The 25,404-nt window shown below is 38.8% G+C and overlaps 2 protein-coding genes across 4 annotated transcripts in view; one reads left to right on the plus strand and one right to left on the minus strand.

Annotated features, from left to right (window-relative positions):
* RUNX2 (RUNX family transcription factor 2) overlaps nt 1-25,404 on the minus strand; it is a gene marked incomplete at both ends in the record, with an annotated part of 222,476 nt that overhangs the window by 178,948 nt on the left and 18,124 nt on the right. The gene's annotated exons all lie outside the window — the stretch shown is intronic.
* Nucleotides 12,726-25,404, plus strand: part of SUPT3H (SPT3 homolog, SAGA and STAGA complex component) — a gene marked incomplete at its 5' end in the record, with an annotated part of 260,064 nt that continues 247,385 nt past the window's right edge. For all 3 annotated transcript variants that reach the window (XM_084261717.1, XM_084261718.1, XM_084261719.1), the window contains one exon: nt 12,726-12,820. In XM_084261717.1, coding sequence (XP_084117843.1) covers nt 12,726-12,820 — 95 coding nt within the window. The remainder of the gene's footprint in view (nt 12,821-25,404) is intronic.

Here is a 25,404-nt window from a genome sequence, read left to right on the forward strand (position 1 = left end):
ATTAAAGGAGAACAACATTTGTGGGTTATCTGAAAAGAATTGTCCGTGTTGGCATTTGCTTTGACTCGTTGGCAGGAGGAAAAGAAACCACCCTGTACTACTGCATACGGCTCCTGATTAGTTGTGGCTTCTGCAGAGGCTCCATCTCTTCTTTGGAGCACTGAGGATTTCTTTCATTACATAATCTGGATACTTGCTTTTTTATTATTATTTTTTAAGTGGATTAATTATTTTTTTTTCTCTTGTGTGTAAGTTCTCTTTGCACCAATGCTTCTATACTGAGGTTATTATGCCAAAGGAATGCAAGCATCTAGAGTAACAATGGTTCATTTTCCTTTAATGACTTTGTCGACAGGATGGAGACATTTTTGTGGTGTGATGAATTCACTCGGTCTCCCGTTGTGTTTTCTCCACATGCTTTGGAAACTCTCTCTCTCTTTCTCTGAGAATTGTGGCCATCCACTCCAGCAAGAGCTTCATTACTTTATATTCATTGTATTTAAATGACACCCCAGTGGTACTGACCTCCTGGGATGATTGATGTAAATTATATGCTATGTAGGGGAAAATAAAATCTTTTCCTGACTTTTTATGTTCTGGAGAGAAATAAAAAGTGAAAACAAATGACAGAGAAAATCACGCCTATTCAAAGTGAAACTTTGTAAGCATTATGGTTTGAGCAGACTCCAGTCTGTAAAAGTGCTGAGACAGTTTATAATGACCTTATGATCTGAAAGGTGACCTGAAAATGGAAAATAATTTTCTACGTGCCCTTTTTTGGTTCTGTGTAATGCATAAGAAAAACTTGATCAGGTTTTTCTCCTCCTCCCACCCCCTCTGTGAAATATAGTAAGAATGCAGACTCAAGTAGGGAGCAGCCACTGCACTTCTACCAACCACAGTAATGCACAGTGCTAGAAGGGACATTGTTCTCCTCTGTCCTCTTTCCTTCTGTCTGCTAGTAAATATTTTGGTATAGATTTAAGATTCCACAGCCAACAAGTAAGGGTCTTGGTCAATTACAATGCCAGGAGTTATCACCTATGGAAAGGGCAACAGGGGGAATGTTCTTTCATCAGCCCGCCTCATCACTGGGCAGTAACTTCAATCACTTCTGAAGTGGTAACGGCTCACTGCGGGCAAAAGGGGTTTGTTCAGAACAGAAATTGTCAGAAAATGTTCTGTCAGTGCTTTTTCAGGCACCTCACCAAGTCACGTTGCCTCTATTCAAGCTCCTGGAAATTACATAGTTCATATTGGACATGCTCAACCCTATTATCCCAGCGATCCCCTTGTTAAAATTACCATATGGAATCAGCACAGTCATTTCTGTATGTTCTATGTTTTCAAATTATCCTGTCCTACCAAATCTGGAATACGTGAAGATATGCATGGTGCCTCTCATAGACATGTCAGCACTATGCTGCCTTGCCTTCCTCATTTTAATATAAGGGTTTAACAAATCACAGAATTTGGCTGAAAAACTCAAGTTACCTCAAAGAAGACCACAGCATCTCCCATATCTTGCCAGAATGCTTTCATTCTCCTTTTCACCAGGAAAATGCTTATCAATAACCCTGCTTTGGCGGGGGCTGCCCAGGGGTTTTACAACATATAACAGGAAGGAATAGATCAGGCCATCCTCCTCATAAGCAGTAAGTCGACTTTGCTGTGCACACAAGAATCAGCAGCACAAGGCCTCTTACGTGTTTTGCTCTGCCTCTGTCAGTGCTTTGGCTGGAAGCAGCTTTACTTTCATAACTGTAAGCATGAGTAGAAAGGGGAGAGGCTGGTGGCACTCGGCAGTGAGTGGCAGAATTGCCCCCTCTTTCTGAAGCTGAGGTGGGAGATGGGAATGAGCAGGAAACAACTTGCAGGAGACTGATGGGGTGTTTATATGAAGTAGTAGGGATGGGGAGTGAATGGTAGGAAAAAAAAAAAAGAAAAGAAAAAAGTAAGGGTAGCAGAAGGCAGCTAAGAGAAAAAGGCAGAAAATAAGGTGACTTTCCAGTAATCTGGGATTCAGATGGACTCTACAGTGTTAAGATCATTGCACTGGATGCCAGAGATTCCTCCTTACTCCTTTTCTCATCCCTCAAAAATGAGAAATAAAAGGCTAAGGTGCATGTAAAACAGTATCTCTAAACTGTCAGTTTCTTAGAATGAAACCTAGTAGAAACAACATGGATCCTGTTCAGCATCAGGCAGGAATCTGAATTAAAGCCCAACTAAGAAAGACAAAGCATAAACCAGACCATAACACACCTTGCAAACCTCCAAGAAAAGCAAGATTTTGGGTGATGAAGTAAGCACTAACTCTGTTAACCTCTGTCAGTCACATTCATTAATTCCCTTCCACACCGTGGTACATGGAAGCTTGCCTCCTAACAAACCGGCAGATGACTGGAATGACAAAACCCCTACAATTCAGAGGTGTTGAAGGAATAAAAGGTTAAAAGAAGATAGGTTAAATGCTCCAACTTGCCCCAGTAAGCTGCTGGAGCTGACAGGACACAGGAAGAGGAAAGCTGCCTGTGAAGAAAGGGAAAGTGTAGGCCCTGCTTATGGACTGAAGGCATTTCAGCATTTAACCCCCCTGGGATGGTAGCTGTACAACTTGCTGCGTGGCAGTATGGCTTCACTGTGCTCTTTTCCAACACCTCCACAGCTCTGAGACGCGCAGCGAGGCCAGACACCTGTGTAAGCGCCCACCTTCCCTTCTGCGGGGCACCCTCCCCGCTTCTTAACACTCAGAGCAGCCCTGAATCCTCTGATCGCCGCCCGGCGCTGAGGGGGAAGGGGGATGGCCACTGCCGCCCGAGCCCTCTTCTCAGCCGGCAGCTAGCACCTGCAGGAGGCGAGTCGGGAAGAGCGATCCCGCAGACACCCGAGGGGAACTCAGAAGAGCCCAGCCGAGCGGAACGGCAGCGGCGGCGGCAGCGGGGAGGAAGCTGCGGCGAGGCCCCGCCCCGGTCGGCTCCACCCCTCGCCCTGGGAGGCCGCGGCTGCCACACAGCAGATGGAGGCGGCGATGTGCCGCGGCCGGTGTGTGGCGGAACCGGCCCCTCCCCTCCGCGGGCGGCGCCATTTTACCCCCCCTCGCAGCGTGTGAGCCTCAGCGCCGGAGCTGAGGCTGCAGTGGCGGCGGCGGGGGGAGGAGAGGGAGAGAGGCCGCCGTTTTCCGCCCCCCTCGTTTCTTGCCTCGGTCCAGGCAGCGCTTGGAGGGGAAGGGACGAGGTTCAGTTCCTGCCCCCCTGCTTTTCCCCTTCGGATAGCCGCACACGGGTGGGGGGGGACTGGGCACCAGCAAGCCAGGCTGCTCCTTCCTTCCTGCCTTCTTCCCTGCCTACCCTCCCTCCCTCCCCTGCACACCTCAGCCGCCTCCTCATCCATCCATCCACCTACCCACCCATCCATCCGTCCCCGGGGGTGAGCCTTTGAGTGAGTCACCAGCGAGGGCACGTAATTAGACGATGTGTTGCTGTTAACTAACTTGGCAGGGCTGCTCATCTTTGGGGCCTTGAGAAATATTAACCTTGTGTGTTCCCAGTCGGTGATACCTGTGAAGTGCTGCTTGGTGGGAGGGGGTGGCTGGGGGGTGTGTGTGTGTGGGGGGTCCTGTTAACCCCGTGGATCTCGGTGGGGGCTTTCGTTTGTGGGTTGTGCTGGCCAGGTGCACGCAGCAGCCTGTGAGGTGTATGTACCCGCTGCGGGGGTGTGTGGCCAGCTACCTTGAGAAAGGGCTTTTCCGCATGAAGCCATCCGCTCTGGCACTGAAGCCAAGATGCTGAGGAGCGATGCTGCATGGGAGCTGGCTGCCAGCTCGCTCCCAGCTCCGCAGCCTCCTTACCCGTGAGATTTTTGGGTGGAAGCGCTAGACCTGGGGTTGCTGGCTGCTGGGAGGTCACAGCAAGCAGCTTTGGCTTGGTTTTGCTCTTGCATCCCTTTTCTCGTGGCCTGCATGTGTTGCTGTGTGTGTGTGTTTACCCTGCCCTGTTTGTTTTGTTGTCTTGAAACTAATTTTGATGGTGCTTCTAGAACTTTTTCATTCATTGTAGGCTTGGTATTACATGACAGAGGCCAGGCTTTGGCCTGTGGTGTGCCATGTACCATTGAATTTTACTGATTGCTTCTTGTTGCTCTGATGCTGTGAAATGTCAGTAGTTTTATATTTTTCTCGGGAGGAAGCGGATTTTATTTACTTTGCACAGACAGGCATAGCAGCTTATTAATAGGAATTCTGCAATAGGCCTTATAGAAATTATTAATCCTTACAGAAATTACTGGTAGATCCTAAAAAATCCCTAGGAATAACAGCTGGTCTTGTATGTGTAGCCTTTAAGTTGCTTTCCACCTAGTAACCGTATTTTTATACGTCCTATGTACAGATCAAATTCTTACAAGTTCCTAGAAATTATACAAATGAATGTTTTGCAGTCTCTGAATGCAAAGCACAATATACATGCAAAATACTTATTGCTCTGTGTGTGAAATGGAGGTAAGAACCTGATGATTTGCTGTCCTAAGAGTGAATCTATTGCAAGGTTTGCAGTGGTGTTAAGATACCCTTAACTTTTCTTTTGAAGCCTGGTCTAACTCCTATATTTTTCTCTTTCTTGGTACAGGCCTCTCCTTCCCTTTGGTTTAAGGCTGAGTTCCTGGGCAGGGTGCAGTGCACCCTCCTCTCTCCCTATTTGCATTTCTTTCTTGGTTGTTGGCTGGATCCAAGTGTCAAGGAAGGCGGTGTCTGTCTTTCTGTTAATTTCAGTGAACTTTGCACAGGTTCATATTTGCATGTTACATGTTACTAACGTGCATTTACCCTAACTAACATGCAAATAGGGTTTTATTTTATGTTGGTTCCTTCTTGTCCTGTGTGTTGTTGCTGTATAGATGGGAATGCTGATGTTAAAAGTAGCATTACCAGCTGTAGCAATATTTTTCTGGCTTTCTGAAAGCCACATCTCCCAAGTCTTGTGAAAGTAGTGAAAATGCTATGTTTTGTTTAGGTAAAGAAATTCTTAGCCATGGTGATTCTGAAGAAAAGCTTGGTGTCTAACCAGAATATGCTGAAAAGACAGGAGGGAAAACTCAAAGTCATGTCTCTGAGAAGTAAACAAGAAATTCTTTTATGCTTTACAGGCTTTTTGCTAAATTTTCAAATGCATGGATTTTGAAACATTGCTTAAGGTTTAACAGGATTCAGTAGCCTTTAGACTATTTGCTAAGCCTCTGAGTGTCATAACCAGCTGAATTAGTCTCATGGGCTCAATTTTGACTAACACGGACTGGAGCTGTCTGAAATTTGATTAGTCAATTACTAACTTGTCAGTGTAAGCAAGCTGCAACTTAGTAAGTTACAAGTGTTTTAAGAATTACTTCTGTATAATAGTCCAGAGCAATGCTGAATATTGTTCATGTTTTTATTGCCATTCTGATGTGATGCCCTTGAGCAGTGAGACTAGCTAGACAGTGTCTTTCTAGGTCATTACTGTGAGGGTGTTTCAAGGCATGAGGCCAAACCCAGGCAGTGTAATTATACCAGAGAAACTAATTGAGTTGATGCTTTTGTTGCAGTTGTAATATATCCACGTGTATAGGTATGTGAAGGTTGTAAAGAAAAGGAAAGAAGTTAGGCCTGTGTTCTCATGAAGCTGGGCTGTAGTGACTCAGTTACAAGCTTACCAGAAAACTGTGTGTTGTCAAAGGTAATGAAAAAGATATTGATTATATCTGCAATCTGTGCTTCAGATAACCATGCTACATGTAATGGTTAATTTGTAGTTATCTTAGTATGTGTTCATTTGCAAGCTAACACAGAGTAAATTTATATTGATATGGAACCTCTGGCTTTTCTCTGCTCCTGTATTTTTGCATACATTTGAAGTATTAAATTTGATTACAGTCAGACCTTCACAGAATCAGCTGCAAAGTTTCCAGTTCATGCAGCTCCTTAAACTGTCACAGAAGATGTGACAGGAATTGTAAGTGGCCAGGAGCTTGTATAGAAGAGGTGATTTGCAGCAGCTAGGTATTGGCCAAACTCTTGCTACCATCTCAGGTAAACTGTAAGAATTATTGGTAGGCTTCTCTAGTACTAAATGCTTTTAAAAGTCGTGCTTAAACAGTGAAGAAAAATGTGTTTTCATGTAAATGAGAATACCTTTTAGCAGAAACCTCTTGAATATCATCAGTGACTGAAGTCTTTGAAAGGGGGGGTTGTCCCCTGAATGGTACTTACTATTAGACCTGATTATTAAGAACTAATATTCATGGTTGTAACTTATATTAAAGCTGTGGCTGTTCTTCCTGTATTTTCTCTTGTCCTAGGAGTTGTGCAAATAATGAACAATGGAGGTAGATGCTTTCTGCTCTAGAAAACATAGATTTACACTGGCAAGCACTGATTTCAGAAAGGAGAGGAACAGTTCAGCAGTAAGAACTGGAGAAAATTCTTATCCTGGGTATACATTTGGCTAGTTACTCTTGATTAAGAATTTTGGATATGCTGATGCCCTAAGTTGAGGGCAGCAACAGGGCAAACTTCTGACAGACCAGAATGTTCTATTAAGGTCAGGGTGGAACTGTATTATGAAGTCTTTTTAAAATTGTATTTCAGATATTGAACTAAACGCAGCTCAGGGTGATGTGAAAGGAGGTGGAGGGAGGTAATCAGTGTGATGGCTGGGAAGATAATGCTGTCTTAAAAGGAGTTGAACAGATGAAGGCAGACAGAGGTCTAGAGAGAGAAATAATACAGAGGAAAGTATAAAGCTAGTGATGAGAAGGGGTTAAACTTGGTTGTGCTTTGAAAAGTATCCAACTGCATTATCCTAACCTTAAAATTTAAGATGGAACTAAAGGTAGATGGGAACACTGATGACTACAGTATTTGCTTGTTGGCAAATGAGCAATGAAGTGTACTGGCAGAACTGAGGTGTTATTTATCCTGTTCAGGTTGCTATGAAACAGATAAACCTGCAGAAACTACCCAAGAAGGAGTTGATTATTAATGAGATCTTGGTAATGAAGGAGCTAAAGAACCCTGATATAGTCAACTTCCTGGACAGGTAATTGTGGACAGTTGACCAATGGCTTTGTCTCAAGGGTTTTACTGAAAGGGTTGTCAGATATTGGAACAGGCTGCCCAGGGAGATGGTTGAGTCACCATCCCTGGAGGTGTTTAAAATAAGGGTAGATGTTGTACTAAGTGACATGATCTAGTTTTGTACCTAACAGGGTTGGATAGATGGTTTCACTCGATGATTTTGAAGGTCTTTTCCAACCAAAACCATTCTATGATTTGCATATTCATATAGAAATGCTGTACTCTTCAGTAAAAGCAAAATACTGGGTAAGTTGCAGGTTGGGGTTTGCTCATCTTTGAAGGCTGAAGTATGTGATTTCAAGGTGGTTACAGAGACCACCTTGTATTTCCTTCAGTGCAAATCATCAAGGAATACTATAGGAAGGTCACGATCACTAAATTGCATGTCTATACAGTTATCAGCTATTTGACATGGAAGAGTCAGAATACAATTAAAATATTTGTAAAGAGAATTGCTATTCCCTTCCACCCCCAAAATATAGTTACAAGAGCCAGATTCTGGAAGCTATATAAATTTTGCTGTTGGTTACAGGTTCTCTAGTCTTTACACTGTGATGCAGAAGCATTTTTAGGAAGGAAGAAAAAAAGTCATTGGTGCTTAATTTGCAGTGCCATTAGCTACCAAATGTGGCATAGAGCTTCACAGGAGGTGCTGCACGTTCAGTTCAGAGGGAGGTGGGCAGATGCATTAGATTCATTTTCTGAGCTTTCTTGGTTAAAAATAAATAAATCACTTCTGGGAAAGGACAGAGCTCTGATTAGAAGGCTCAAGTTAGAAACTCTGAGAAGTGTTTGTAAACATCTCCAGATGTGGAGGCATACCTCTCATGTAAGATTATGCTGTATGTTTCTCAATCTCAAACAAAATAGTTACATCTGTGTGTTAGTATTCTTTCAGTAGTCCAGACCATTCTGTGGTCTGTTTCAGAAGAGGCTTAAGTAACTGTCATGTCTACTCGTGGATGGACAAATAATAGCTTAAAATATGAGGCCACGCTCAGTAATTCTATGTAAAATAGAGAGCTTGTTATGCAGAATAGAGTCAGAAGGTTATGCTTTAGTCTGCAGTTGGTTAGTGACTCTTTTTTCCCTTCACAGTCAGTGAGAGTTGTGCTTGTTTACTGGTCTTTGATAACATTAGTGCACAAAGATGCTTTCCGATGAGACGTAGAAATGAACATTTAGGTTTATTTTATCTCCAGGGATGTGGAACAGGACAGTTTTAAAGATGAAATAAGAAGCATTTCATTCTTTGGACCAAAATCTATGCCTGTGTCTATTAGAAGATTTGTGTTAACCTTTGTTATCAGATGTACCTGTTTTGCCTATAACTTCTAAATGGGATGGCTGAGTTGCCTTACTGTTGGAAAGGGGGAAATGATGTTCAGCTGTACACCTTGTATTCATGTGGGCTTTCCAAGTGTGTTTCATTCCAAGAAAGGGTGTCATGGTTAAAGATGAGATGCTTATTTGTCTGGGTGGTGAAAGATGGGCTGTGCCTTGACAGGTATAAGATGAATATTTCTTTCTGGTATTCACTTTAAAATAAACCTATCTTAAGTGTCTAGTCCGTCAGGTAAATAAATGGATGCAGCAGTGGCAGATGTAACGTGTTATCCTTAGCATGAATAGTGCATACATTCCACTTTGTGATACTTGGTTAATTAAAAAAATGAAAAAAAGCTGAGATTGCATCCCTTGCTTTGAACAGTATTACTGTGCACAGATGATGCTGATGCAGCTGTGTCACGGCCTGCCCACAGATTGCTTCTAAGCCTGGATTCCGTCTGGCTGTTCCTTGAAAGCTTGTGCCTTTGCATTATCTGCTGTGCTCTTCAGAGGCTGAGTTTAGGGAATATAGAAGTGTTTCTTCATGCTGCCTATAAGCAAAGCCATTTCTTGTTACACAAGAAGTGGATTTTTTTGGACCTGAACAAGTTAGATGATAAACGAATTTCCATTATCCATTTCGAACCACTCATTTGAATTGGAGGACTGTAGTGTTGATTTAGATGCACCATTCTCTTAGATCCCCATGTGGCATGTTGGCAGTGGTGCTTGATGAAAGTATTTGTATATTTAGAAGATGGAGGTGTTGACTATATATGTCTCTCTGCGTGTGTATATTTATATATATATAGTAAGACTGCTTATGTATGTCCCAAATAATATGAAATAGCTTGGAGATTTGGTGCCCTATGGGTAGGGGCTAGATTTATAGCCTGTGTATTAAGTTCAAGTTTTAGGTGATGTAGAATTTCAGTTTTTGCCTGTCTCTCAACTGGATCATAAGTGGGTGGGTTATACAGATGGAGTCCTGACTGGACAACCATTGATGCGAGTTGGTGTCACTTAGTAATTTCAGAGTGGCTATGAAATGGAAGTCTGCCCAGGTATCTTACCTTGGGGAGAAGGATGGGCCTAGACTTGATGAGAAATATCAGAACTGCTGATTCCTGTGGAACAAATGCTGTTTTCTGTTGTGACTCTTCAATGTGGAAGACATTGAGATTACAGTAGATGTTTTAAAATATTTATATTAACTATTATATATGCCATTTAATGTGTATTTTTATTATAGGTTTGATTGTAATATTTTACTTATGGGAAAAGAATTTGTAAAAGCTGGACCTGTTTGTGTAGGAACTCATAATTACTAGTCCAGATACTGTTAATCAGAAGTTATCTTCTCCTTGCTTAGAGCTCATGATTAAAACATGGCATGTTGAAATAATCTGTGACCTAATCTGAACATCTGAATTCATTTTGTAGAATATGGCAAACAGCTGCCTCTCAGTTTGGAGCTAAAACAAATACAGTATATTGACCCATTGAAGATTACAGTAGGCTTTTCAGTTCCATGTTAGCTGTACTTATTGAAGAAAATTGATTTGAGAGTGCTTCTGCTTTTCAATGATTTTTTTAATTTTTTTTTTTAATGTCTGGAAGAAAGGAAATAGAACATAAGGACAATAGGACTTTGATGTGTAAAGAAGTTAATTATCTAAACCATCAAACAAAATGTGGGCTGTGGAAGTAATTATTGTAAAGGGTCTGATGAAGCTTGACAAGCTGTTGGTTTTTTATGTCAAGAAAATGCTGTACACCTGCTTGATTTGAAAGTTAAATCATTTGGTTGCAGTAGGAAGACTAAGTTTTTAGCAAAGCAGTAGCTGATAAGCTTTCAGCTCTCAAACCTGCTGATGCTTATACAGATGTACGGTCCTCCAAGTTTTTTTAATTAAACTGTTCTTGTCCATTTGTAGGACAGGAACCTTAAAGTATTTACTCAACAATAGGACATGCACGAGTCACAAGTGTTAGGCTGTGAGGAGGCAACTATGCAGTTGTCATATGGCTTCATAAATTAGCAGAACTGAACCTCATGGATGAAGGGAAATGTCTGCCCTGGATTTAAAAAAGCACCATATGTTTTATATGATGTAGCTTGTTGGAAAAAGAAAACCCCACCCTAAAAAAACCCAAACGAAACAAACCAAAACCCTTGTAGAATCATAGAATCACAGAATGTGTGAGGTTGGAAGGGACCTTTAGAGGTCATCTAGTCCAACTCCCCTGCAGTAAGCAAGGTCATCTTCACTAGATCAGGTCAGTCAGAGCCCTGTCAATCCTGACCTTGAACATATCCAGGGATGGGGCCTCCACTATGTTGATCTTGAGTCTTTTAGTGTCACTCACTTTTTAAACTTTCAGACACACTTTGGTACGTTTCAGGAGTTCTATGGTTGTTTTAGAACGTGTTAACTGAGGCATTAGAGGAATGCCTCTATTTTTTCTGAGGTCTGGGTAAAGTACAGAATTTACAGTGCATTAATGTATATTTAGGAATATTGATACTGTGATATTGATATAAATACATTGCGATTAAAAGGCATCATAATCAGTCCCAATCAAATAATGAAGAGTAAAATGCCTATAAACCTCAAATTTTTGGCCTCTTTCCAGGTGCTAGTGCAGTTGCTTCTTTACTTCCTTCCATGTGTACATACAGCTTTCCTAGAAGTACTGTCACCTTCCTACATGTCATAGACTTTTATGTTTTTCTACTTTTTTTTTTAAAAGAAACCAACTCCCTAATTTGACTGTTTAGATTATTGGACTCTTTGGTAACCACTGATTGTGGCAGGGTCCTGACAATGCTTAAGACTGGTGAGTAACTAGTAATGTGATTAAAATCAGACTTCAGTGGGAGTAAACTTGTGATTAATGTTACACATGTGCATAAGTGCTTGCAGGATGGGGACCTAAATTAGTATCTGCTTGAAGATGAGCAGAAGTCTGAAAATCTACTTGAAAGCATTCATAAAAAAGTAAACATATCTAAATGCATTAACTTATTTTTGTTGTTCATCCTTGTGCTGTTACGTCATCAGTCTCTCAAAACAGTAATTCTTTTGTTACTCTTTGAAAGTATCTTAAATTTTGTACTTAGAATGTTACAATGTTTTTGTAAACCAATTTGTAATGTTTGTGAGTGATTGCAATGTATTTAATGACATTCAATATAAATCTGGTCATATAATTTTAGATACTTTTCTAAAAAAGCAATCTTAACTGTAAAATTTAAGTGGAGAAAGGAAGGACCTCTTTAGAGGTCTTACAGCAAAGAGAACTATATTAACATATGGTTTTCATTGTTGTTACTACTGATAGTACAAGGAATGACAGTACAACTGAACTGTTACCACTGTGCAGGAAGAAACCTGGCAGGAGTATATTCTATTTAGCAGGAGACTTATGTAGATTGTGCAGCTATTTGTTAAAAAAATTGTGAAGGGGAAAATGAAACTCCCTGTTCCATATGTATAGAGTTGTCCATAATTAGGTAGATTTTGATTTGTCAGTGTTTTAGTAAGTTATTTTAAAAAATGAAATGATGTAAAGGCATTTGAATTGCTTGTTACTGAAGAGGAAAATGCAGATGTGTTAGATAATTGATAGAATAAGAGTGGAACTGTCCTGGGTTTGGTTTGGAGTTTTTAAGGAGAAAATTGTGTAGAAATACATAAAACATTGTGCATAAAGATAATACCTTTAGTTATGTAAGTATTGTGATGATGTCAGGTTCCACTCTTTCTAATGCATTTCTGTTTTGAAGACTTAAACATCAGCTTTATTTACTCATATTACTTAGGAGGGAAGCTTTTGATCTTGGTGCTCATCAAGTTCGATCTTTTTTTTTCTGGGATTTTGGTTTAGTCTCAGTGGAGACAGTATGGACTTGATTTACTAGTACTTAGGAATAAAAAAAGGATGTTTTGGGTGTTGGGTAGTGGTGTCTAGGAATACCATGTGTCTCAGAATAGCAGTGTTTTTATCTTAACTTTCCGCTGGTGCTCCTAGGGTACCTCTCAATGGCTTACTGAGGTGGTACTTTGGAAAAATAGCATGTTTCCTATACTTTGGTTACAGTAAACATCAACTCTCTTAGTGCAGAAAACATATCTCAGATAGGCTTCTTTTTGCATGCAGAGTCTTTGCTTTCACATCTAGCCCTAAAAGCTTTTCTTCTCAGTATCTAGTGCAAAGCATACATATGTTCTCTTTAAAATAAAATACAAGTATTTCAACTGCTGCTATTTCTTTGTTTACTCAGATGAGCAGCACAGTGGCAAGCCCGATGTCAACAATTACCTCTTCAAGTGGTGGAAGAAAATCGACAAGCTTTACGCCTGAATTGCAAAGTATGATGTAAGTAATCAGCCAAAATATCTGGTACTATCTACATCTTGTATTCATCTCTTACATAGCTTCTTAGATTGTGTGTCTAAGGGTGGTGGTGGGGGGGAACAAGAGTAGATACTAGTGATGGAGCTGTTAGAGTTTTACTTCCGATTTGTAAAGTACTCAGAGGTGAGTTAGATAAATAAAAACCACATGCTGTATGGAAAGGAAAGGAAATACTGCTGAGTAAAGAGATGTATTTTTAGTATTACTTTAGAAGTCGTTAGAGACCTGTATTTCTCAGTCCCTCATCAAAGAAAGCTAAGGTTCCTATTGTCATATATGCATATTTAAATATATTGTATTACCATTTTTCAGTGCTAAAACAGAGAGGTAGACTGCTGTGACAGTAATATTGCTGGTGAAATTAAAATAGGGAGCAGTTGTGCAGAACAGGGTTTTGGCACGTAGGAAGTAACATTGTTAAAAAGGTAAGTTGTTTGTTGTTGCCACTTAACAGTGGACTCTTAGAAACCCAGCTCTAAGTTGTGATACTAGATGAGTTTTTTTAAACTTACTACTTCTGAAATCTGCAATGTTATTTGAACAGGTGTGTTTGGTCAGTCTTAGATACTTTCAAAATCAGAAGGATTCCTTCTGTGGAAGAAATCGTTATCTTGACTGGTAACCTACTACACTGGGCTGACTACAAATCTCCCATTTGCTGGAAAGCAACACATTCATCAAAAGCTTCACATGCTGCTATAGGGTGATTTCTCTCCTTTCTACGTGTATCCAAGACACTGTACTGTTAATATGAAGGCAGGGGGGAGTAATGAGCCTGTTTCTTTGTGGATTCATACTCCTGATTTGCCAAATGCTTTCAAGGATATTTCAACCTAGGGCTCAAAGATACCTAACCTCTAATGCTATAGATAGACATGAGCCACTAGAGCCAAGCTAAATTGCAACATTCATAATCATATATTATTTTTAAAAATGTACTTATGGGGAGGGGAGAGGATGCACATTTGCCAGTTACTGAGGTCAGCAGTACATAAACGGGAGCTTTGGTTTATGAAATCTTACAAAAGAATCTTAAAGAATTTTTTTTTTCTATATCCATTTGTCAGAGTTGAAAATGAAAGGAAGAAAGCTAGTCCCAGAGTATGGTGACATAAATCCATGTTTCAAAAGATAGTGGGATTCATTTGGCTCTTTTCACTCGACTTGCTTCTGAATGACTGTCCAGGATATTTTTTAAGATAGGATGAGATAAAGTAGGATGAATTTAACAGGGAATTAATTTTGTGCTACTGATCTTTACTTTGGCAAGATCATTGAGGATGCTTGTGACTTTCTTTTACAATGTTGCTTCATAATTTTAAATTAATTTTTAATCACCTATACAAAAATCAAAATAGTTATCCACCTTTTAGCCAGTTGATCAATAACTGCTTTTTGATCACAGGGAAATTTTATTTATTAAAGCTGTTACAACCATATGAGCCTTTTAATCATTTTGCTTTATATATCAATTATATATGTGGCTTCTAATACTTCTAAATTTTTAGATAGACTTATCTGAAATACTCTTCTCCTTCCCCTTTCCATTGTGTTAGAGGCAAAGGTTAAGATAGGAAGAACAGGAAAGTTTTCATTGTCTTCCATAAACATAAAGAAGGTAAAGTATTTCAAGCTTCCTCAAATAATTACATATATATAAAACCTGCATTTGGCTCTTTAAAGTACTGGAAATATTGAACAGTTTGGCATTACTGTATCATACCATGCTCTTTGTGTTATACTTCTGCTGTAATTGTGAAGAAGTTCATTTAGGAGATAAACGGTGTTTTAAATCACTTTCAGCTCCATTTGAACTGTCTTTACTTTGTGTTGGTCAGTTACGGACATGACAATACAAATTCCCTTTCTTTCCCAGCTCTTCTGCACTCAACTTGTTCCCAACAGTCTCCTCTGCCTCCTCACTGTTACTGTGTTATGTCCCAAAGCAGAAGATACAATTTGTTCCCTAACAGGCTACTAGATTAAGCCGTCCATGGGATACATTTCACTAGAGTATTTTTCAATTTAATGTAAATAAGTAATATACTGTTTCCTGTGGCTTGTATCTCTAAAGCAGGTGAATACTTTGTTACAAGCCCAGTGGTTTGCCCATTGAGATCTTTTCAGATGCTATTTTTAGAGCTGCTCAGGAGGGCATGTAGCAATAGGACCAGGGGTAATGGTTTTAAACTAGAAAAGGGGAGATTTAGGTTGGATATTAGGAAAAAAATCAAGATGAGGGTAGTACATCAGTGGAACAGGTTGCTTGGAGAGGTAGTGGAGGCCACATCCCTGGAGATATTCAAGGTTGGGCTCTGAATGACCTGATGAGTGAAGATATCCCTGCTTATCGCAGGAGGGAGGGGTTTGGTCTAGATGGACTTTAAAGGCCCCTTCCAACCCAATACATTCTGTGATTCTGCAATAAAGTATTAGTTCTGTCATTTAAGAGAATTCTTAGTTACTGTTTACCTCTATTATACGAAACTACACTAGTATATATAATATATATAAATGTTGTTCTTGGTGGAGAAAGTAACTGTGACTGTTTAAAAGAAAAACAACCTAAAGAGCAGCCTTGAAGTTTGGAGTCAAAGAAGCCTGTGCATCAATTCGGATTGGTATCTGGGGAATCTGCATCTTATTTAATTGTGGACTTCCTGATAAAGTATTTTGAAACTACCCTCCCCGCCAGTATACACATTACTCTGTCAGAATGTAGAAGTTATTGTTGGCCATATAAGTGGAAGAAGTAGACATTTTCCTTTTGCTTTGGAACTGGTGCAGTTACACTTTGAAAGCTATGCAAACAGATCTTCTGTGCTTTAGAGTAACAGCTTTCACAGTTTCACTAAACCACTAGGAACAGAAGAAATTCCTTGAAAGTAATAAGCACATTGAAAGTTGAATTTTTATTGTTTGCTGGGGAAAAAAAAATGATACTTTTGAAATGATAAAGACCCAAGGATGAACCATGTGGGGAAAAAATATGACAGCTGTTTCTTTTGGCTGGGACTGCAGAATGAAGTTACCACTTTAAAAGAAATTTCCAGGCTCTGACAGAAGCTGACATTTTTTTATAAACTATATAATTTAGGAAGTTACGGATTCTCCCTTTTAGACAATTTATACCAAATCTATCCTGTCATCTTAAGATCCTGGGGAAGTAGTAAAAGCTGGAGCATTACGGTGCAAAAAAGGTAACAAGTTTCTTAAGAAAATAGAGACTATTTCCATGTAGTTTGTTATTGTGAAGTTGAGAAGGATGACTGATTTCCTATGGATTGCCATCCATATGGAATAATATGAACAGTAACTTCAACCTGTCATGCCTTTCTCAACAAAAAATGTGTGCAGCAAGACAAACCTGTGAGAAACACGTCATATAGGGCCATAGGGTGCTCACCCAGTGTGGCAGCTGGTAGGTTGTGCTGATGTTAAAAAATGGGATGTTGGATTGTTGGGGCTTAAAAAGAATTTCTTTATATTCCTTCTCCCTTTTATGTATAATGTCAAAAGCTGTTATAAACAGAGATCTAGAAATACGTGGATAACAGTGCCTTGAAGTCTGAAAGTGGCATCTTCAAGTTTATAATGTACAGCACTTAAGTGTTTGATGCCTTGAAATGCTTAAATTTATATGTAATGTTAAGCTTGCAAGTAATCCCATTTAAGGTGAGGAGCTTATTCATATGCTACGTCTGTCAGATATGCTGCATCTATTTCTGAACCACAGCATTAGGGAATGAGCTGAATCCTTTTGTAGAACTGTGGTTTTTAGGATAAGCTCACAAATATTTTTCTTACGTATTTGAGAAGCCAGCATATGCATAGGATTTCACTTCAGGACTCTCAAAATGTTGTAGAAAAGCTATCTTAAGATACGTAAATATGTTTCATAGTCTACATATTTGTATGTTTTTTACAAATAAAATGGCTCTGTATTTCCCCAATGCAGAATATTTAAAATATTTACTTGAAATTTTAGATTGTTTTTAAAAAAAACCCTATTCTGTATGATGTCTAATGACTCTGTAAACAGTATTAAGTAAAACTTATGGTAGTACTTAATATGCTGATTACATTAAGAGGTATACAGATTTAATTAAAAGTATTGGGTTGTCACAGACCACCCAAACACGTCAGTTTACGGTCTGCTGCCTTTTACATGGATATGTTTGGCTTTTAATTGTTAAGACTTTGGAATTAATTGATATTTATCTTTTAATCATTTAAAAGAACATGATGCTATGTAGATTTTACTTTGACACCCACATCCTTTATTTGGGTTTGGGTATTTTATTATGTTGCCATAGAACTTGCAGCAGTAGGTGTTAATAATTATAAAGTTTTCAATGTGTCTAATGTATTTTGTTGAGCTTGTTTTACAAACCTTCATTTGACTGACTTAAAATCTGTTTCCAAGCCAACTGCTAACCTTAGGTCATCTGCATATAAATTATAGTTTGGGTTCAAACACCTTCAGAGTATTCAGATTGGGAAAGTGCTGAAGAGTCATTTCAGAGATGAAATGCCTGATTGAATACTTTTGATGCCTAAAAAAACTCAGGGAAGGCCTTTCCTGAATTTATGAAAGCTATATCAGGTGAAGAAGTCATCATTCAGTCATATCTTTCTGTATATACATATGTGTATGTTTTGGAGGTGCATTTATAGACATAAGGGTAGCGAGTGCTATAGCTAGTAACATCTTAAACATTTCATTGTAGAGTGTTACGGATAAGCATGAATAGACAGTCTATATAATTGTTTTTAATAAACGGTCCAGAATTTATATAGCATTCAACATACAATGAATGTGTACTTGAGTTGTATTAAGAATAACTTATTGTATCTTATTGTATGATGATTTATAGTAGTCTTAACGTGACCCTGTTACAACTGATACCTTATGGCTTCAGTTGGTCTTATACTTATCCCTCTGCTTTGAAGTTGATCAGTAAAATCATCTGACTTTGGATAGTTTATTTGGAATGATAGCGGAAGAAAACAGCAGTAATGACCTGGCTGAGGGAGCCCTCTGGTTAACCAAACTGTAATTTGGGATTATAAAGAATTTCTCTATCCTGTCCCATACTTGTTTACCGTATTTGAACCCAGAATTGTGCTGAGATTGCATTGTTCAAAAATAACCAGTTTAGCCTGTTGAGCTACAAACATGCATCACAGACTTAACGGAGAGACAACAGAAGGGCAGCGGCAGTAGATATAGTTACATGTTTCTCAGCATGTTGCTTTTCTGTTTACCTTGTTAAATACATCAGGCAAGAGTGTTAAGAGATGGAAAACTAGGAAGGACACTCATTAGAGAAAGAAATTGCTACAGCTCTTTCTGCTGAGGACATGATGCAGTATTTTCAAGCTTTTAAAGGCAGAGTCTCCTCTGTTCACAGTGCTTGGCGCAGCAGGATTATGCTGACTATGCCTGATAGGGTTTGCACAACTAGTGGTAAGATGTCAGAGCTGCAAATAGAGTGAGTTTTAGAGAACCTATTTGAAAATTCATTCTATCAGGCCAGCACAACTCTGTACTACATTTGTCTGCAGGGTAGTTGTCTTAGACCTCTGTTCTGTAACACTGTGGATTCACTTTACTACTTAGTAGCAGAGTTCACCTGAAAGGCAGGTTGAAAACTTTGGCCTTATTAGTGTCAAACCTTGGGTCTGAAATACACTGGCTACATCTCTTCCCTCTCTCATTTTGGTTTGTTTTGTTGTTGAGTATCCTGTCCCTACTTTGGAAGGGAGCAAAAGGCGATGGAGGATCTTAATATATGGAGTAGTACCTGGGAAGACTTTCACGGAGAGCAAATAAATCGCTGGGTCTCTCTACAAGGAACATTCCTGTAATAAACTTAAAAATTGCATTTGTATTCCAAAAGCTTGCAAAAGAAACACATGAAGGATGTTTTTATGAGGAAAGCCTGGAAAGATTAAAATGGATAACAGTTTTTACTGTAAACAAAGCTAACTGAAGTTTAGCTTTAGTCTGGGTTAAGCGTATCTTGTATTTTTGCTCTCTTAGTGCTATATTTTTCTTTTGCTGTTTCAAAGTTATTGGGGGTTTTTGCAGTTAATTTGTGAAATCAGTTTTATCGAAGTAATGAGAAGAGTTCCTCTAAGTTTGTGATGCGTATGGTTCTACTCAATTTGTTCTGAGTTGCATACAACTTCTCCAGTAGATCCTGGGTTTGAAATTTGGTTTTAGATTGATATTTAAGATGATATATTGTTCCAGGGTTTGGAGTTTAAGATACCAGAAATTTTCTGATTGTAGGCTTTGACAAGGTGCTTTAATGTATTACCTAATTCCAAAATAAAAGATTTTAAAACTTGGAAGTTATCAGTTCTACTTGAGTGAAGACATACATATATTGTAGCCAAATACCGATTAAGCCATAAACTAATACATTAATCAAGTTCAGTACTTTCTACTTTTTTTCCCCTAGTGTAATAAATTGTTATGCATTAGTTCTAACAGGCTGAACCTGAAAATCCTGTTTAACTACAGCTCTGACCATAACTGGCAGATGTGTCTCTTAACTGCTGATGTCTTCAAACTGCAGCAGCTTCTGTAACTTGCAATCTCAATTTATTTGTTTTAGTCACGTTTAATTTGGCAGTACAGATAGCATGTGTCAGTGTGCAATGTTATAGAACATTATTCATTCATACAGAACAGTAGGGTGATAGCTGCTATGAGAACTATTGGCTTTTTCCATTCTTCTGTAGTCATTCTACCCCATGGAACTATTTCCAGTTTCAGCAGAAAATTTATTGAAAATTTAGTTAGAATGTACATAAGTGATTATCTCTAGAAGGAGCAGAAGGAAACTGTAGGTTGTACTGTGTTTTTGGTAGCTAACTTGTCTAGGTGCTATTTCTGGCCCATTCAGCTATCTGCTTCATGGCTTTGGAGAGCAATGCTTATCTCTAATTTTTTTTTTCTAAGGCTCAAAGGCTGTATAGTCCTTGCCAGGTTTTGCTGGACTGATGCTGAAGTCTGCCTGCCCTGGTACATAGCATACTCTTCGGGGGTACACGATAGCCCTTAGTGGTCAGAGAAATGTGTTTATTTGTTTTTCTCTATCATTGTGAGTTCAACATAGTAATTTAGATTATGACGTTCTCCCTAAATTGGTCTGTGAGGTGATTAGTTTATCCTCAAATCCCACACTGGCTCTGGGACTTACAAACCATCTAAATAATGATAGGTGGAATAATTTCTCTTCTTGCATAGTTTTGAGCACATTATAAAGAAGTAACACCATCAATTTTTTAATATAACTTTTTAAATGGCTTTGTTGTATTCTTAATTTCCCTCAGATTATGCTGCTCACTCTTCCATTTAACTTTGCTATTTATAATGCAAATATATGTTGTAGACTCATGGAATGTGTAAGGTTGGAAGGGACCTTTGGAGGTCATCTAGTCTAACTCCCCTGCAGTAAGGTGTTGCAGTGATTAGAAGGGAACCCGCCCTCCCTTCCACACTGCTCATGCCTGTGAAATAAGGGAGTACTGTTATTTTTAGCTTGGCTGTAGAAATGGTAAATAATAATTTAACAGTTGATATAACTAGATGGCAGAAATGTCAACAGGACTAATGGTGAAGTTGGAAGTGGGTGGAGAAAGGACAAGACGGAGAATAGGCTAGTGACATGTTTAGTTTATTCTGCAAAATAATATTGGCAATTTCTTAATATGTTAGCAGTGATGAGCTTTAGTCCTATAAAAACAAACAATATGACCCAGAAACATGCAGTTTGTGCGTAAAGCTGCTTTTTCATATTTTTTTAAACAGAAAACTGAGAAAACAACTTATTTGCTCTCCTGATTTGATGATGGTTTTATTTCTACTTCAGTTTTTGAACAGAAAGCTATAAGCGCTTATGTTGTTAAAAAGCAGCAGCTTCTGACCTAATGTACCCTTCTCTGAATGATAATGTTTCTTTGTTACTTATTTTTAGCTCAGATTGTTTTTCTCCCCTTTCCCCTAACATGATTTGTACAACCTTTAGAAAATGGAGTAGTTGTGGTTTTGAATCATCCTCCGTTTCTAGACTGAATGAGTATTTCTGAAGAAGCACTGGCTTGCTTATGAGTGGGTCTTTCTTACTTAAAAAGGCAACAGCCATGACAAAGTCTTACCCCCAAAAGAAAGAAGATGCAATGCTATAGACCTTTAGTAGACTCTATTGTGACCATGGAAGGGACGATGTGTTAAGTACTCATTTAATTTTGCACCAGACTTATTTGCTAGCAGATGTTCTGTTGTTTTCCTTTAACCATGATTCAGAGTAATTTGGATAAAATATCTTGAAGTAGTATATTTTGATCCTGAAATAAAGCATGACTATCCATTTTGCAACTATAGTAATACTTGAGTATGAATCAGTCTATATTTGACTCCTTGTTTGTAAGTAAAGCCTTTAACGTATCTAGTACAAGTCTAAGGACTATTATTTGTGCTTTTGGTGAAGTACAGCATGCTAACATCTGATGTGTACACAATGATTAATAAAAAAAAGTCTTACAGGAATAAATTTGAATTCCACAAACTATAAATAAATGTGTAAATGGGGAAGAAAACAGAGTGAATTTCATGGCAAACTATTTTTATCCTATTAAAAAATTAATGCTTTTGGATTGGAAAAGGTTCCTGTTAATTCTACAAATAAGGTCAATCCCTTCTAAACCAAGCTCGTAGGTTTTAGTTTTTGTGTAGCTCTTACCTCTTGAGTTATTTCTAGGAAACGATGAACCTGGGCTATGGTTTCTTTTGTGTCCTTGTATTACGTGGGTTTTAATTAAAATGAGCACACACACATGCACACATACATGCTCTCAACAATTTGGCAGTATTTCTGCACCAGTTGAATAATAAATACTATAGAATGGAATCATAGAATAATTTAGTTTTAAGAGATGTCTGGAGGTCCTACCTACATTGTATAACTGCTGCAGCCTACGTTTTTCTAATATAGCTAAGCTATGTTGATTATTCTGGAAAAACTTTTAAATGTAGACTAGACCTTAAGCACCATCTAAAATTACTAAATAGCACTTAATTTTTTGATTTTTCTGGAAAGTCCCTTTCACTAGCCAAGTTAAGAGGAGAAAAATATGTAATCCTTATGTATGTATCAAAGTGGCTTAATATATGAGTCCATACCTATGACTACTTTGCTAGACCACAGAGCTACTGCAAATTCATATTTCAAAGTGTAGACACTGGAGTAATTCTGTCTATTTCCCTGAAAAAATATGACTTACAGGTAATACCTCCTAGCCCCCAAAGACTCTATTATCTATTTCTAATTTTGGGAGAATTTGCACAAAAATAAAATCAGTAATTTCTATTTTACAAACCTTCTTTTTGGTTATGATAAAACACTTTGTGTTGCTCTTAAAATCTGAGTTTATTTTATATCTCCGTTACAGTGCTGACAGTTGCTATGAAGGAATTTTTCTTTTTTTTAAAAAGTAAGAAATTTAAGCAAACCTGGATACTTATATTGGGAAAGGATGAAAATATACCCTTCTATTCCTCTCTCTTTTTAGAGAAAACAGGCATGCATGTTGTAGTTCAAATCTCTGTTTCTGTGTATGCCTGGGCAAATATCTTGTATCCAGCTGTAATGTTTTGCTGACTTCCAGCTAATAGTAATCTATTTGTATAGCTCACTAGGAAGAAACATGCAGGGAGAGGTTCATTTGTGCAAATACATTCTCTTAGCATCCCTCCACCTGTCTTCTTTAGCTGCCTATATTACTTAAGTGTTTTGTTCCTCTCTTGGCAACTTTAAACTGAATAATAACTGTGTACTTGGTAGATACGCTGCAGCCTTCTACCGTTAATTTGGTGAGACAGTTCAGTCATTGGCTGTGAAGGCTGATGAGTAACTTTGTCTCTTGATTTACAGTCTCAGTGATGAGGAATTACTCAAGTATTCTGGGTAGTATCAAAAATTATTGTGTGATATTTTTGTTGGGTTGGTTTGTAAAGCATGGATGTTTGTGTGTTTATGTACAGAGTTTATAGAAGAAAAAAAATCAATTAGTACTTGAAATGATACAAGGGGGTGATTATTGTCGAAGACTTTAATGCACTTTCTTTGTAAAGGTCGTATAACCATAGAGTTGAGCATGACTTTGTATTACAAGCTGTGATGTTAGAAACCAGTTTTCTCTATATTATCTACTAGGAGGGAATGTAAACTGTTTGAAGATATTCATAGTATTCTTTTGTTTTTAATGCACAAAAATATTTTTATCTGTTTAACTTCCTAAGGCTCTTCAGATTTCCCAGTAATTCTGATTGTGCTGTTGATAGTGGACAGATCAGTTGTGGAAATCAAATTTCATGTAACTCTGAAACACGTAATATGAATCATGTAATTAGATCTAGCTGTATGCAAATTAACCTTAAAAACTGTGGAAGTATAACTGCTGATTGTCTCTGAGTGTGGTGTATTATGAGAGTTACAGAAATTCTGCTGATCCTGGACCAGGCACTTGCAAGTCTGTTTATGCCTACTGAACTTGAATTGCCTTATGTAGTGAATACAGAAAATCTAAACTGAACCAGCTTTAATAGATGTTAAACAGGGCAAGATGCATATCTGGAGACTTGCAAGAGAAAGGCTCTATAGCTAGCTGGCGAACTTATATATTCTCTGTCTCTATTAAAAGCTGGTTTTATTCCTTCAAGAATGAGACTCTCTTTTGGAAAGAAATCTGTTAAAACAAGCTCTGCCGGTGAGTTTGCACTGGCAGGATCTTCTACTCTGCCTGCCCAGGAAGGACCCTTCTCATATGGCTCTAGTTATGTGCCCAGTGCTGACTTTAAAGTGACAGCTCAGCATCTTTTGAGTCCTCCTATCGATCAAATGACTGATAAGTGATCAATTTATAAGAGAGATGAAACTCTAGAGGTTCTTTCTAGTGACTTACAGAACTATTTTTGAAAAAAGGTTGCAGTGATTAAATAATCAAAGTAAAATATATTTCTGGAGCCTGGGTTAGGATGGCAATATTTATCTTTGAATTCTTAAGACAGATAAAAATCAAAAGCCCAAACCACCAGCTATTTTTTTAATGTCTAGTTTAATCCAGAAAAGCAGACCAAAATTTTGAGAATTGCTTGTTTAAACATGGATTTAAACATTGAAAATTTAAACAATGGTTTAAACATTGAGGAACTACATATGGGGCATTTAACTTTTTTCTTAAAAAGACTTGTCCATATAGCAGTGTAGGATGTGAGGGAAAGGTATTGGTTTATCATTATCACTTTGAAATCATAAAACTAAATAGAGCCCAGGAGGTTTTGCCAAAGGCCTTAATTTTCAACTGATAAAAGTGTTAAGAGAGGCTCATGTTATACCTGTTTTAATAAAGTTTTCTCTAGCCTGACTGATGTAGCCAATAGTGAAATGTGTTTGATACCTGGAAGGATGTTTGATTTTTTTTTTTTTTCCCAGTTGGCAACACTACTTCCTACAGTCACACACAGTGAAGATAGGTGTCTTAATAAAAGCAGACATTAGACATTTTTGTATCATTATTTGTCATGTGTAAGGTTGCCATATGCCTTTCCCTGTATGCCACGTTTCTTCTGTGAGCATCTACAGTTAAAGGCGAATGTTGGTAGTACACTACTATTTGTAGTATCACTAACTATTGGTGTGTACTGAGCTGCAAAGCTAGCATCTTCTCTGGCAGATGATACCCATCACTGCTGGTTGTCTCTTGCTTTAAATGTGGGATGACAAAACCATGAGAAGCAGTTGCTGCTACTTTCCTACTGCATGAGAGGTAATATTCATGTGTTTCTCTCTTTTTTTGGGGGTCAGTGAAAAACTCATTTCTTATTGTAGGTGAAAAAAATGGGAATGAGGAATATTTTAGCACTGATTGTAAGAGCATAGCTATCACTCATTGTTTTGGTAGCAGGTAGGCTACAGGGTTGGCTTCTGTGAGAAGCTGCTAGAAACTTCCCTGGTGTCCAATAAAGCCAATGTCAGCCGGGTCCAAGACCAGCTGCTGTCCAAGGTCAAGCCAACCAGCTATCAGGAGCTCTGCAGGCACCAAGGTCACTGAAGAAGGAGGCAAGGAGATATTCTAGGCACCAAAATAGAGATTCCCCTGCATCCCCTGAAGAACACTACGGTGAGGCAGGCTGTCCTCTTGCAGCTCATGGAAGATGACAGGGAGCAGTGACTCCTACTACAGGCCGTGGAGGACCCCATGCAGGAGCAGGTAGAGGCTTTCAAAGGAGGCTGTGACCCTGCATGAAGCCCATGCTGGAGCAAGTTTCTGGCAGGACCTGCAGCCTGTGGAGAGAGAGGTCCACACTGGAGCAGGTTTGCTGGCAGGATTTGGGACCCTGTGGAGGACTGATGCTGGAGCAGTCTGGGCCTGAAGGCCTACACCCTATGGAAGGGACCTGTGCTGGGGCAGTTGGTGAAGAACTGCAGCCTGTGGGAAGGACTCACGTTGGAGAAGTTAATGGAGGACTG

This window comes from Gallinula chloropus (genome assembly GCF_964237585.1).
Source record: "Gallinula chloropus genome assembly, chromosome: 3".
Taxonomy (NCBI): domain Eukaryota; kingdom Metazoa; phylum Chordata; class Aves; order Gruiformes; family Rallidae; genus Gallinula; species Gallinula chloropus.